Here is a 16,069-nt window from a genome sequence, read left to right on the forward strand (position 1 = left end):
GATACAACTATTTTCTTGAAAAACGAATCTGATACCAATATCCATTAACATAATGAAAACATTCTCAAAAGCTTTGTGTCTATTTAAAAATTAAATGTGAATTATTACCTATTAAATTGTAATGAAACTTCTATATCAGAAAATCCAATTAAAAATGAAGTAAACTATTTAGGAATTGTTATAAAGATAAAAAAACTCAATTAACCCTCTTGCACAGCATTAATTAAACCAATGGCTGCATATATATTGATCTTTTAAAAGGTAGAATTTTGCTCACTAAGGCTGAAGGCATTTCTAGACTAACCTATGCAGCTTTATCTCTTGATGTACCAAAAGACATAATATGATTTTATCAAATCATGTTTAACTTTATGTGGGAAAAATAACTCCATTATGTAAGAAAATCAGTAATAATGAACAACTATAAATCTGGAGGCCTTCACTTTCTTTTTTTTTTTCCCCCAAATAAATTGGGTTAAACAATTTATTAAGATTCAGCTTCAATTTGGAATTTTATTCCTTCTTATATTTAATCTTGGTGGTTTAAACTTTCTATTGATATGGAATTACAATATCATTAAAATTCCCATCAAATTATCCAACTTTCATAAACAAATGCTTCTTTCTTGGTCTCTAATTTACAAACACATTTTCCCCACAAATATTTAATTTGGAATAATAGGTATTTGCTATAAAAACACGTTTTTCCCCCCCCAATTGGTTTAACAATGGCGTCATATTAGTTACTCAATTATTTAACTGTAATGGCAATCTTAACTAGAACTATACATAATTCTTATCCACTTTCAATCTACCTATTACTAACTAAGGAATTTGCAATTTGACACGATTCCTAGAGGAGTAATCACTTTACAGAAGGATGATTTGAAAGCTTTATCTTGTCCTTTACCTTCCCTAGACCCTTCCGGAACTGTTATTATTATTATTATTATTATTATTAGAAAATATTGTTTATTGAATAATACTAAAAATAATAAATGTATACAATCTATTTTTCAAAATTATCTAGTATCCATTCCTTATACTGTGGCTTATTGGGATGGATTTATTGAGGGTATAAACTGGAGAAAAACTTGGATTTTGCCCAACAAATACTTGTTAACCAATAAGATTAAAGATATTTCCTATACAATTATACATAAATGTTATCCTGTTAAGAACAATTTGAAAATTTAAACACGACATTGCTCTTAATTGCTCATTTTGTAATGGCTCCACTGAAACAATGTTGCCCCTATTTGGGAATTGTAGACGCTCCAGAATGTTTTGGAAGGATCTGGTTGTTTTTATCAGCAATAATATTAAAACAAGAAAAAAACTTTAAAATACATATTGGTAAAAAATGTGATTTTTTTAATGGCTAAATTTTATATTCACAAATGTACATTTTTTTAATCGGAAACCTTTTTTTTTACTTTTTTATAAAAGAAATAGATCAGTACATTAGTTTTATTAATTTTTCATGATAAAGCTTTGAAAACCATTAATCCTATGCAACTTGTTTTAATATTTTCTTGTAATTCTTTAGAGCCCACCCCCTGGCTCCCATTATATTTTGGATCTATTCTGTATTTCTTTTTTGTATCCTTTTATTCTCATTGCGTAAAAATAAAACAAATAGGCAGTTTTGGCGATAGAGCACTTGTCAGGCCAAGTGAAAACATCGATCGTAGAAATAACACATATGTGTTAGAGGGTTGTCTCTAAACAAATCCAGGTGAATCTTGCTAAAGGCAATCATTTTCAAAAAAGCTTTGAGTTGGAAATGAAGCAGACTTTACATTATAGAGATAGAAGGAAAGTCTCCACCGGAACGCTTTGGATTCCCATGATGCACCACATCGGCCGGGACGGGAAAAAAGGGGGAGTTGACTATCGTGTGTGTGTATAGAAGATATTTACTTCTAACAGCAATGCAAGGTGCTGGACGCATGCGCTGTTAAATACTCTGATTGTTCCCCCAATCAGCAGCCTGTCCTGTGACCTCTGATGTATTTTTCACAGTGATTTCACGCTCTGTCCAACTTGCAATTTTGATTTGTACTCGTAACTTTGTGATTTTGTACTTTTTGTATTTTTTTTTTATTTTTTTTTATTTGTACCTGTAAGTACAAATTCTTTTTACGCATAGGAATGTTTTTGACCGTGACTGCCCTCCATAGATAAGCATTTCATCCCAAGATCTATAGTGAAATGTATTGTCTTTAAATTGGGACTTTAGTGAAGACTGTGTGAGTACATAAATGTTTTATTGCTTCTTTGTTAGAAGCGAGTTGCTCATCTTTCCTGGCCTTTTCCTTGGTTGCCATAATTTTTTTGTTCTGAAATGGTGGTTCAAATTGTATTCCTTGAACACGGCGATACTCGCCTGACAAATCGGGCACATAGCCTTTGAGCCCATGTCGGTGAAGAAATACTTGGCTCTCCATTTGTTAAAAAGTGAGTGTTTGTCTTCGTTGAAACACTCCATTGTTTTTTTTAAAATCGCTACTACAGTTAAAAGAAACCACGCGCTGAATCAATGTCATATTTATTATTTATTATTATTATTATTAATAATTGTTTACTTAGCAGACGCCTTTATCCAAGGCGACTTAGACTAGGGTGTGTGTGCATCAGCTGCAGAGTCACTTACAATTACGTCTCACCCAAAAGACGGAGCACAAGGAGGTTAAGTGACTTGCTCAGGGTCACACAATGAGTCAGTGGCTGAGGTGGGATTTGAACCGGGGACCTCCTGGTTACAAGCCCTTTTCTTTAACCACTGGACCACACAGCCTCCTACATATACATATGGGGCAGCAGTGTGGAGTAGTGGTTAGGGCTCTGGACTCTTGACCGGAGGGTCGTGGGTTCAATCCCCGGTGGGGACGCTGCTGCTGCACCCTTGAGCAAGGTACTTTACCTAGATTGCTCCAGTAAAAAAAAAACAAAAAAAAACAAAACAAAACAACCAACTGTATAAATGGGTAATTGTATGTAAAAATAATGTGATATCTTGTAACAATTGTAAGTCGCCCTGGATAAGGGCGTCAGCTAAGAAATAAATAATAATAATACTGCGTCCCTTGTTGGGTGGTGAGAAGGGGTTTGCTTTGGTAAGGCATTGAATGTCTGTGTTTGTCAGCACCTAATCGTAGGTTGATGTTAATTTGGACCCAAATGAAGCACTGATCAAGACTGATTTGAAGGCAATTTTTATATTTTACTCGTGGGCCGGTTGAAATGCCTCTGCAGGCCTCGTTGTGCCCACAAGCCGTAATTCTTAAGTGAACTTTTTTTAAACTTTAATTGTACTGAAGCTGCAAAATTGTAATGAGGTGAAAGGGAGTGAGCCTAGCCCAGTAACCATAGCTACACCGATAAGTGAGGCACACATGCTCGACCACGTTTGACTCCCTAGAATTGCCAGGTGTTGCGGCTAATTCAATAGTTATTGTGAACAATGAGAGATATTGTAAGTTTGGAAATCCTTCAAGAGCAACCAAGAGGCTGACTTTGTTTTAGAGTGAGTTTGTACAGTCAGTCAGAGAAAGGGAAGAGCAGGCATAACATCTTGAATGACAACGCTGCTTTCAACATCAAGCAAGCAAAGTAAGAAAAAAGGAGCTTGCATATAACATCTTTAACCAACAGCTCCAAACATGAACGAATAGTCAGAGGAAAGGGAGATTGCTTTTAATTGAATAACATCTAGAAAACACCCAGTAATAAACTGTGGGATTGTCGTTAAAGAAGACATCTAATGATTTAAAGACTCAATTAATGGACTGAAGGGAATGGTCAATTTTACTGGAAGAATTTACATTTTGTTAAATGAAGACTGAAAGGGGAGACCGCTCTACAAGATGTCCCTGATGCTCAACACTGCATCAACTCTGCGAAACAAACCTGAGTATTCTCAATTAAACCAAAGAATAGAAAGGGTTACAGAAACTATACTTGGAATTAAAATGAATATTCGCAGGAAAGTGGATAGTGGTGTAACATCAAGGGTGTGTTATTTGTTTTCTTACAAACAAAGTCAAGTTATAATCTAACGGGAAAGTGAATTATAGTTAATTGCAAGATGAACTTGAATAAGGGGTGCTGAATCTTCTTTTCCATAAAGAACAGATGGATGTCTGTTAATGTTTTTGTTCCGTGATTCTAATTAAAGGATATATATTTTGACAAATGATTGATAAAGAATTAAACGATTTCATAATATGCCATTAATTAGAATTCACTGAATTTATATTCATTTATTTACGGACTCATGTTTACTCCATGATCTTGCATGTTCATATTATAGTTACTGACTTAAGCATGTAATTAGTTCTTATAGAATTAGACAATGTATTGCTTTCACTTGTTGACACTTCCACAGAGATTCTGCCTAACATTTATTGCTTACTGAGAGTAATGTGCTGATTTTATAATATTGATATTGACTACTTTTGTTTTGCATTTTATTCACAAACTTTTGATTAAAGGTTCTAAAAGATAGAAGTGTTTGTTTGCAATTGTTTCCTTTTGAGACATTTGTAACAGAGTGCCAGCTGAATTAATCCATTACACACAAGAATTATCTCCATTGGGTATCTAAACACTTACTTCACCTGCCCTTTCCCCTTGTCTACACTACAGGTTTGATCAGCTTTGGCACTCCACTTAATCTTTTCATGTTCCCATTGGCACAGACTTCCATCTGGATTCTGGTGTCTCAGAAGTGTTTTAATTTCCATCTCAGTTTGTGCTTGTAGCTTGCTGTACTGCAATAGTAGACACAGTGGGTACTGTTGGCTGAAAATCTGAGCTGCAGTAAGGTAAGGGGTGTGTGTCTGCTGTATCCCTGGCACATGAAATGCAACAAGGTGTGAGACGGTTGTCTAAAGGCCAGCCAATTTCTGGTTCTGTTATTCCGATTTACTTTGGGGGTGTAACAAGTTAAGATGCGTATCGTGATATGCAGGTTACGGGTTATTCAGTATTTGTACGAGGTGTAACAGAGCTATAGATAAACTTTGTGCCTTGGGAGCCAATGACTCCTAGGCCAAAAAATAAAATTGGTTGCCAAATCCAATTGTCGGGCGACACCTTTTTAGGAGCAAGTTGATTTGCTACCATATTCAACTGCTTAAAATAACTTGCCAAGATGCTATAATGATCCTATTTTTGTAACCAAATGTCTCTTGTTAGTTGCCTCATTCTGCTGAGTGGCCAATCTGTGCACCTGATGACGGCAATGAACTCCTGCATGTTTATATTTTGAGAGATTTTGCAAGTGGTGTGGGTGGAATTGGTAACTGCTCCTTAAGCGGAGTACAGTTCTAACATAGGGAATGGCATGCTGTTGCTCATATACTTGGTTTAAGTTTGTAAAGGCCTCATCTCGGAGCATGGAACAGACAGCTTTTATGTTCACACGTTTTTATTTTTTGAGTAGAAACTAATTTGTTTCAGCGAGTTCCATCAGATATTTTTTATTTAAATACACCAGAGCAAGCACATTGTCATATTTTAGATATTTCCAAACCATTCTCTTTCATTGCCACAATCTGAGCTACATTTTTGTGACAAGCAGTTTTTCCTACTGCAATCAAGCAGTGGTCACACATGTTTGGTCCCCATCACAACTGGGGTTATTGTATTCTGCTGGTAACACAGCACTTTTTTTTGGATTTTTGGGCATTTGTGTTTTGGTAAGACTGTTGCAGTCTTCTTGCACTTTAATTTTAAATGTGATCTGCAGGTTTTTCTTTTTTTTTTTTTTTTTTTTTTTTTTCTTTTTTTCACAGACCATCATAGCACATTCATAAATATTGTAAGGTGTGATTTTGTAATTGATTCTGTTATCGATTTTTAAAGTGTAATCAAGACTCAAATTACTCAATTAAAACTTCAACAGAATTTATTTTATTGATTCCAGTTTACATGTATAAAGAACCCATTAACATTAGGCACGCAGTGGAGCCACGAACATAACGGTAGTTCGAATAACCAGCCTCGTTGCTACCTGTGTACTGGGAGTTCACTTGAGCAGAGCGCTGTGATATGCGGAGAGATGCTCGAAGGTCTTCTCGGGGGCGTGTCTCGCAGACCCCCCATATTTATATACAGACCGGTTTAGCATCTCAAATTATCACACGATTGAGACCATCATGAGGTCACCTGTGCACTTTCCATTCTTAATATAGTTTGACCACACCCAAGTGTTTCCACTCGTCACTTCTCTATTGCCCTTTTGTCACCCCTGCAAATAACTCGCAATATTTCTCTACACTATAGACACAGGTTTTTAGAGAGAGGCAGCATTTTTCTGTTACTGGTGGCAAAGGAACCTAACCGCAAAAAAAGCCATTTTTGTGACAACTTTAGTCAGTCTGGAGCCCTTTGCAATCGGATGCAATGTTCTCTAATTGTTTGTTTTTCCTATAGGTGTTGGACAGCTTATTAGCTCAGTATGGCACAGTAGAAAACTGTGAACAAGGTATGTGCTTATTTAAATGTATCTACACATTAAGTTACATTCAACCGAATACAACGTGTGCCATTTTCCAACTGTTCATGTGTTTTTAATCTTCATAGTTAACACTGAGACGGAGACTGCAGTAGTGAATGTTACATACGGTGCCAAGGACCAGGCCAGGCAGTGAGTATGCCAACTAATTATTTTGGGGTTTTGTAGTGTGTCTTTCATTCAGTTGCTTTTTCTGGACAAAAGCATGAGGGAGTGCTCATTTTCTTTGTGTGTGTGTTACTTTCTGGCTACAGTGTTCCTATAATATCCCCCCCCCCCCCCCCCCCCCCACCTCTGGATTTACATGCTGCATTTCATGCATTACATCCATTCTGTCTGCTCAAGTTTAACAAGAAAAGGAATTTCCCACATCTGTTACATTTTTGCCTTCCTTGTTCCAATGTTCTAGAATCTAAGCTGTTTTTAAAATGCATTGAGGCATCATTGGCTTAATGTAAAGCTTGATCCTTCATTAAGCCTCAAGCCTGGGCATGTCTGGGTAAATATCATGTCCCATCTTGTGCTGTCTGACGAGAAGAGTTACTTAGGTAGCTGGAAGTGTTCTACAAAAGGACCTGCTTTTTCTGGGGTACATGAGTGCACATAGAATATGGAGGCATAGCTAACAATAGGATGTTAAAAATCCAGTGTCTTGTGATTTTTTTTTTAAAATTTCAATGACGAGAGCCTAGAAGGTGCTTTTTGATCTGAGCAATTGTAATCTTGATAGTTTCCTGCTCCTCCTCCTTTGAGACGACTCTCTTATCCAATAATTAGACTGTTAAGGATCTTTCAGCCAATCGGAGCGCACGTTTCGCCTTCTGTATCCACAACACATCACAGAGAAACCCTATCTGTGACATCACTTGTGCCACTTTCAGTTTATACTGTGACCTTTCCTTCATACCGGCGCGGTTGCTGTCACCTCTCTGCATTCCATTGAGCTGCAAAGTCCAAAACTGACATCACAATCACTTGTGTACCTCGACCACTTAATGGTATTCTCAATCAACATTTTCCCTCTTTCAATGAAATTGACAATGGACTAAATAGAGGTTGGTAATGATTTAGAAAACTAATCTAGCTGTCTTTAACGTTTCTAAATAAAGCTGCATATACTTGTAGGACGGTAAATGTCTGTGTGGGTTGTATCTAAAACCTTAGCATTTAACCAGACAGGTACCAGAACTTCCACTTGTACTAATATTCTGCCACACAGATATTGGCCATTCTATAACCCTAAATGCCATCACCCTCCCGTAGTGGTCTCCCCTGTGTTCCAGTACTGTGGTCTGTGGCTTTCCCCTGGACTCACTTGTGATTTTTACCTGTTGGAAGCGAGTCTAAATGCCAAATTTAGAAGATAAATGCCCTTTTTAATTCCTGCATGTGGGGTACATGGCCAAATTTCTCTGCTACTTTTTTGCCAGAATATCTTTACGAATATTACGTTGGGCATGCAGTTTTGATCATTGTGAACACTGTCCCAGAACTGAAGTGAATAACTGCCTCCTAGTGGCTATCAAAGTACACTGCAGATTTAAAAATGGTTTTTTAAAAGATGCAAGTGTCCTTGTCCTTCAACTTTTTCATTTTTTTCTCTTATATAGGCTTGTATGCATAAACCTGCAATCTGTTAAACCTGAATGATTAGTGGTTTACATTTTATTTTTGTAAAAATATATCCTCCCCTTGCCTCCACAAAGAGAAATGTACAGCTTCTTTATCCAGAAGAGTACAATGTAAATATACATGTTTACATTAATTATTACTTGGCATGCATGTTGAAAATGACTGTCATTCTGGGCTTTTTTTTTTTTTGCAGTGCAATTGAGAAGCTCAACGGCTACCAGCTAGAGAACTACGATCTGAAGGTGACCTACATCCCAGACGAGATGACCACGGCACAGTCCCCACAACAGCAGCCCCCACAGGGAGGCCGGCGGGGGTTTGGTCAGAGAGGTCCTCCGCGGCAAGGCTCCCCTGGTGCGGGTGCCCGGCCCAAAGAGCAGTCAGACGTGCCGCTGCGTGTGCTGGTTCCCACCCAGTTTGTAGGAGCCATCATTGGCAAGGAAGGAGCGACCATTCGGAACATCACAAAACAAACGCAATCCAAGTATGTTGACTTTCACAGATTGTCTTTTTACATTGTCAGCTATCCCACTTTTGTAAATGTGAAACTATTTCCTTCCTGCATGGAAATTGTATTGGATTATCTTTGTGTAGAGAACAGTGGAACATTGCACACTCAGGAGCTAAAAGGAAACTGTCATTGTTTATTTTATTACCTTTGCATTGTAGAAGACTCAGCACTGTCAGACCAGGTAGTATGGGGAGGCAATTTTAGACAAGAATGAAGAATTCAGGGAAGACTTCCTCTTTGTGTTAAAATGCACACATCTTGGGGAAGCTTGTGCTGCAGTGTATCTGCCATACCCTGTAGGGTACCTCTTTATCAACATAGTCTGCTTTGGTGGCTGCAACACAGTTACTATGCCACAAAACCTCCATCTGGTGAAGACCTCTAGCAGTCGGTGCTTGTGCACACAGTGTTGTATTTTTTTCATCTGTAATCCACTTTGCTAAACCACACTTTTGTTTTTGGTAAGGCATGGTAACCTCTTTTTTTTCTTTTCTTTTCATTTCAGGATTGACATCCATCGGAAAGAGAATGCTGGTGCGGCAGAGAAGCCGATCACAATCCACTCGACTCCAGAAGGATGTTCCTCGGCTTGTAAAACACTCATGGAGATCATGCAGAAAGAAGCTCAGGATACTAAATTGTGAGTATTGCATGACTTGACATCCCATGACCTGCTGTGTGGCTTTCAAATGCGTACAACTTTTATGAATACCTTGGTTGTCTACAGTGTTAAAACCCAGTTTAAACTGCTGCTTGCTTTTTTTTTCCCCCCTCTCTTTAATTGTAGAAAAGGAGAGGATGGATATATATATATATAATATATATATATATATATATATATATATATATATATATATATATATATATATATATATATATATATATATATATATATATATAAAAAAATATTAAATTGCAGGGTTGGAGTTCAGATTAGAACACAGTCATTTATAGGTATCCGCTATTTATTTTATTTCTTTCAGCACTGAAGAAATTCCTTTGAAGATTTTAGCACACAACAACTTTGTTGGACGACTAATAGGAAAAGAAGGCAAGAATTTAAAGAAGATTGAGCAGGACACAGACACCAAAATCACCATCTCACCGTAAGATTTTTTAATTTTTTTTTTTGTAGTTTTGCTTGGGTTTTGTCCAATTTATCCATGAGTTGAACATTTTTCTCTGTTCCATTAGCTTGCAGGATCTAACCCTTTATAATCCAGAGAGGACCATCACAGTCAAGGGCAGTATTGAAGCCTGTGCCAAGGCTGAAGAAGAAGTCATGAACAAAATCAGAGAATCCTATGAAAGTGACATGGCTGCCATGAATGTGAGTTTTCAGTGACCAAGTAATATGGTTTGAACCCAGCCCATTTCTGTTTTTGTCCAATCATATAGCCAACTTTTTTATATTGTACAAAATTGTCCCTGATAGCAAGGGGCACATGTTGGGTGGGCTGTTAAACTTGCATACTGTAAAACAAGACTTTCGCGAGCAAGATAGGTTTGCTAATTTTGTGTTTATTAAATCTGCAAAATTAATGTGCCGTGAAATATTCATACATGAGCCATACATTAAAAGAAAAAAGCGCAAACCATTTATTGCAGCACAAAAATCCTGTTTAACAGTAGTTGTGGAAAGTCAGCTGACCTGTACGAACCCAATTCATGCTTTTTATGAGGAAACCCTGGCACTATATGGTGTGTTTTAGGGCAGTTTGAATTGGCATGTAGTTGGAAATGTCGAGTTTTACTGGGGGATGTTTAGTTATTTTTTTGGCTGCAGTGTGTGATAGTGCACTCCTCCGTTTTTATAAGAATCACTGATACAAAAATCAGCTGCATGTAGTGATCAAAACCACCGAGACAATAATTCCTATACCAAACAATGTAAAATAATCTGCTTTCAAGAATAATTTCGGAGCAAACTGACATGTAGTACGATACTGTATCGAGTGCAATGACGTGTACAGCCAATAAAGCTGTTTTTGAATTTGATCACATCTCGCGTGATTAGGCAGCGTGGATCGTGCAATGATGCAGGAAACACTGCATTGTTTGTAATCAGACAGTGAGTGCGCCACGGCATTGTGCAGGAATGTTTTTTGTGTTCTCTGTGAGAACATTGTTTGTCAGGTGAATACACATCCATGCATGTAGAGGGAGGGGGATTGCGGAGCTTTGTATCTCTGCTTAGTGAAAAACCTGAGATTTTCATTGCAACTGATAAGCCACAGATGCTTAAATGCAATGGTAGTCCTGACAGTAAACTACTGTACTATACTGTAATGTCATTTTAATTCAAAGGCCATTACACGTAACACCGCAGGGCAGTTAAACTAGACACCCTCACGAGACGATACTGTAGTAAAATAGGATTCTGCAGCCTTGAGTAAACACAATCGTGATCATATAACAAGCTGCTTACCCACGAGGACTTGCTTTGATGTATTGTCCTCGGTGATTGGGCACCATTGACATTTGTAGCCTATACTGTATTTAAACTGCTGGCGCATGGAGGCGCTTTTGCTAATTTGTAATGTGACGTGGCCGAGGGCAGTGTAAATGATCAGACTGGAGTCTTGATTTTACAGTTTAACTGTTGGTTTTATTTCTTAGTGTGGTGGGGAAACAACCACTAATAAAACAAAATAAACCTAGCTCTCAGTTGGAGCATTAACTAAACAAATACTTTGTGTGGTCCCTGTCTGACGTCAGGACGGATAAGCTGTTTACCCAACTAAACAAATAAAATCAAAACCGTTCATACATCATCGCCCCCCAGTACTACACATCTATTGTGAATACTTCACTTATTTGCACAATTATAGTACTCAAACAGATATCTTACTCTGTGGTTTTGATTTCTTACTTCTGCTTCCGCAGTGAACGCACGCTTCCGCTTCCTTACTCCTCTATACCCCCGTCAAAGCTATCGGCCAAGCCCTTTTTATCGAGGTGTCATTAACTTGAGCAAGCAGTTAACCAATTGACCATTATCCTTGTTTCGTTAAGGAAATAACTATGGATTTTCCGGAGGCATGTGTACATGTGGGAACTCGGGACATCTAGTGGTCAACCTATTACACTGCAGGGAACAAAGCTCTTTTCAAACTAACATACAGGGGCCTGTTTAATTATTTATTATTATTATTATTATTTATTATAGATTTCTTAGACACCCTTATCCAGGGCTACTTACAATTGTTACAAGATATCACATTATTTTTTACATACAATTACCCATTTATACAGTTTGGTTTTTACTGGAGCAATCTAGGTAAAGTACCTTGCTCAAGGGTACAGCAGCAGTGTCCCCCACCTGGGATTGAACCCATGACCCTCTGGTCAAGAGTCCAGAGCCCTAACCACTACTCCATACTGCTGCCCTATAAAAGTTTCATAAGTCTGTGATTTTTGTGATGAGGTTGTGAGAGTGGTTGAGAGGACTGAGGTCCTTGCTGTGAACGTTTCATAAAACCCATCGCAAGGACCATCGCTTGCGATCCCTTTTAGTGATTTGTGCTGTAAAAAATCAGTCACTCGGCAATTGACTTTTAAAGCACAGTTGCAATCACTTATAATGGCAGGTGTGACGAGGACAGTCAATTTTTCTAAAGAAGAAATAAATACAATTATAGAACTTATTGGTCAGAACAAATTGGTTATATTTGGCTAGTTGTTGAGAACCCTAACTAGCGAAGAAGAGTGTCAAATGATCACAGATCAAATGAATGCTTTTGGGGTTGGGGAGAACGGCTGCAGAAGTATGAATTAAATGGATAGATTTAGCATGCATAACTATATCTAGAGAGACCAAAAAGGAGGAAAGTGAAACTGACAGGCAGTGGGAACACCACCAGTAATATTTAGGACCATGTTTTGGTTAAGTAGCTGTTGCAAGTATTGAGGGTGGATTTGACACCCAGCAGCAGAAACAAAAGCATAGCGCCATAGTAACCACGTCTTGTTACCATCTAACTTAAGTAGAGCAATATTTATAAGGAAAACAAATTATATTAGTAGTAGTAGTATTAACTTGCCCGATGTCTCCCAAAGCCATCTATCACCAATGTCACTAAAGCGATTTGAATGAAGCTGTTGTGCATCTAACACAGACATTTTGGCATCCCAGATCACATGAATATTAATGGAATGAAAACCTTTCCTGCATATGTACAGGTGCTCATTCTCAGCAGGCGACAATTTTGTATCTGACTTCCATCTACGACTCCAAGTAGCTTACTTTTGGCAAACCACAATTTAAAGAAGTCAGTCCTTATCCTCTGTCAGGTTCTTCAGGAAAGCGTATGTAGTCACCAATGTGGTTCGACAACTGTAGAAACTTTGAATACACATCTAGAAACAGTTGATAACGCTATGATATCTACTAAAACGATTTGCGATGAAAATTACTACTTGCCTCTAGCACTAGCAAGTTTTATAAAACACAAATTGCAACCTGTGAGGGGTCTGCGACCAGCGATTCCTTGCAAATCACTTTTGTGAAACAGGCCTCAGGGGCCCGTTTCACAAAAGTCCTGCAAATGTAATGTGTTTGCGATGAGGTTGCGAGGACGCAGAGCTCGGTGCTGCGTGTGTTTCATAAAGCACTTCGGGCTGTTGCTTGTGCTCACTCTTTTGCGGTCTGCAGTGAATGAAATCACTAAAGCCGTGGACACACTGCCCGATGCGATCGTCGCATCTCTCTGGCAGAGGTTGCATCACAAAAAACACCTCTGTGAGCGGGCATCACACACTGCCTGATGAAATCGGGGGAAGCGAGGCACAATTTGTGAGTTTTTCCGGTTGTTTGGCGTAAAACCGAGGTCCCAGCAGTGTGGTGTGTTTCTTTTTTTTTTTTTTTTTTCTTTAAACCTCTTAGTACAGTGGCAATGGGGCGATTTCAGTAGCAGAAAGCGAATGACTATGGCAGTAATGTTTTTGATTTTGGCAAGGTGATGTGTTCATGCCAACAGAATTAAAATGTGGTTGGGTTAAACAGTGGCTCACCATGAGGCATCAGCAGGGTGCGCATGATAACCTTTTAAGGGAGTTGAGGTCTGACCATCTAAATGATTACCATACCTTCCTACGTATGGACATACAGTCCTTCGACCTTTTACTGGAGAAGGTTACGTCGCTAATCAAGAAAGAAAATGCACAATTCACAATGAAGATTTAATGCCTCTAATCTCTGACATGACATGACAAATGACATCTAGTGGTCAACCTATTACACTGCAGGGAACAAAGCTCTTCTCAAACTACTTTATTATTATTATTATTATTATTATTATTTATTATTATTATTAATAACTGTTGTATAGTCATTAACAACTGTCTTTTTTTTAAAATTTTTTATATGGACTCATTTAATTAAATATATATTGCAAGGTTACCATGCGTGCTCCTCCACAATTTCTTTCCTGGGGAGTCAACTTAGTGAAGTCACTGAAGATAAGCAGTCTGCTTTGATCTATTGTCCTGTTGTGATTTTGCACCGGTGATTTATTTGAAGTTTTTACCTGCAGAAGCGCGGAGGCACGCTTGGAGTTGTGTGTGTAAAAATTATATATATATATATATATATAATCTCACATACACACACACACACATATATATATTTAGTGCTTTGCAAAAGTATTCAGACTCCAGACCAATTCTCTCATATTACTGAATTACAAATGGTACATTGAAATTTCGTTCTGTTTGATATTTTATTTTAAAACGCTGAAACTCAAAATCAATTATTGTAAGGTGACATTTGTTTTATGTTGGGATATATTTTTAAGAAATAAACTGAAATATCTTGCTTGCATAAGTATTCAACCCCCACACATTTAATATTTGGTAGAGCCACCTTTCGCTGCAATAACAGCTTTAAGTCTTTTGGGGTAAGTATGTACCAGCTTTGCACACAGTGTCGGAGTGATTTTGGCCCATTCTTCTTGGCAGATTTGCTCCAGGTTGTTCAGGTTGGTTGGACGACGCTTGTGGACCGCAATTTTCAAATAGTGCCACAGATTCTCAATGGGGTTGAGATCAGGACTTTGACTGGGCCACTGTAGGACATTCACCTTTTTGTTCTTGAGCCACTCCAATGTTGCTTTGGCCTTGTGCTTGGGATCATTGTCCTGCTGAAAGGTGAATTTCCTCCCAAGCTTCAGTTTTTTAGCAGACTGAAGCAGGTTCTCTTGCAGTATTTCCCTGTATTTTGCTCCATCCATTCTTCCTTCAATTTTAACAAGATGCCCAGTCCCTGCTGATGAGAAGCATCCCCACAGCATGATGCTGCCACCACCATACTTCACTGTAGGGATGGTGTGTCTTGAGGCATGGGCAGTGTTAGGTTTGCGCCACACATAGCGCTTTGAGTTTTGGCCAAAAAGCTCTGTCTTGGTCTCATCTAACCACAAAACCTTTTCCCACATCGCAGCTGGGTCACTCTCATGCTTTCTGGCGGAGGAGGCCAATGGTAAGGTAATTGTGTCCTCGTTAGGGCAATTTCTTTCATTGGTGTAAACTGGGAGCTTCCACAGCAAGATATTTCAGTTTTTTATTTTTCTTAAATATTTCCCAACATAAAACCAATGTCACCTTGCAATAATTGACTTGGAGTTTCAGTGTTTTAAAATAAAATATCAAACAACGAAATTTCAATGTACCATTTGTATTTCGGTAATATGAGAGAATTGGTCAGGGGTCTGAATTATTTTGCAAGGCACTGTGTGTGTGTAAAATATATATATATATATATATATATATATATATATATATATATATATATATATATATATATAATTTATCTGTACATTGGAGTTCTAACATAAGGAAAGCCCTTCATCTGTGTAAAAACAAAAGTCAATTCTGTGCAGCAAACATATTTTAAAAAAAACATTTACTCATCTGTGTTTTTACTTTTCTTTCTACACAGCTGAAAAGGGCTTTTGGCCAAAACGTATGTAGCCAGCTAAGCACACATGCCTGATAGCTGTGTTTTTAGGCTTTAAACTTGTGGGGCAGCTGTGGTCAACAGTAGCTCAGACGAACTGAGGGAATCTTCCCCCCCCCCCCCCCCCCCCCCATGTGATGTGGCAGGTTTCTTTTTAGATATTTATCTAGTGATAAGGAGGCTCTTCTCACTATTTTTGTCACTTGAGTTTCGTCCATTTTATTTACTTCTACCACATTTGTGTGTAACTTATTTATTGTACACATTTAGTTTGATTTATTATTCACGTAATAATTGCTGTACGGCATTGTCACTGGTTTAAAACATAATCTGGGTGGGATATTTGTTCTTGGCAACTGCCAAATATAGTACAACATGCAATATGATTCTTGCCAGTCATTTCACAAACACGGTTTCTGGGGTAAACCAGAAGAAAGCGTACCCCATC

The 16,069-nt window shown here is 38.1% G+C and overlaps 1 protein-coding gene across 2 annotated transcripts in view; it reads left to right on the forward strand.

The window, feature by feature from the left end:
* The window catches only part of LOC117435385 (insulin-like growth factor 2 mRNA-binding protein 3), a 45,702-nt gene that overhangs the window by 18,606 nt on the left and 11,027 nt on the right, over nt 1–16,069 (forward strand). For both annotated transcript variants that reach the window (XM_034058490.3, XM_034058489.3), the window contains exons 4-9: nt 6,442–6,493; nt 6,592–6,655; nt 8,349–8,639; nt 9,172–9,306; nt 9,650–9,772; nt 9,861–9,996. In XM_034058490.3, coding sequence (XP_033914381.1) covers nt 6,442–6,493; nt 6,592–6,655; nt 8,349–8,639; nt 9,172–9,306; nt 9,650–9,772; nt 9,861–9,996 — 801 coding nt within the window. The remainder of the gene's footprint in view (nt 1–6,441; nt 6,494–6,591; nt 6,656–8,348; nt 8,640–9,171; nt 9,307–9,649; nt 9,773–9,860; nt 9,997–16,069) is intronic.

Source organism: Acipenser ruthenus, chromosome 3 (assembly GCF_902713425.1).
Source record: "Acipenser ruthenus chromosome 3, fAciRut3.2 maternal haplotype, whole genome shotgun sequence".
Classification (NCBI taxonomy): Eukaryota; Metazoa; Chordata; class Actinopteri; order Acipenseriformes; family Acipenseridae; genus Acipenser; species Acipenser ruthenus.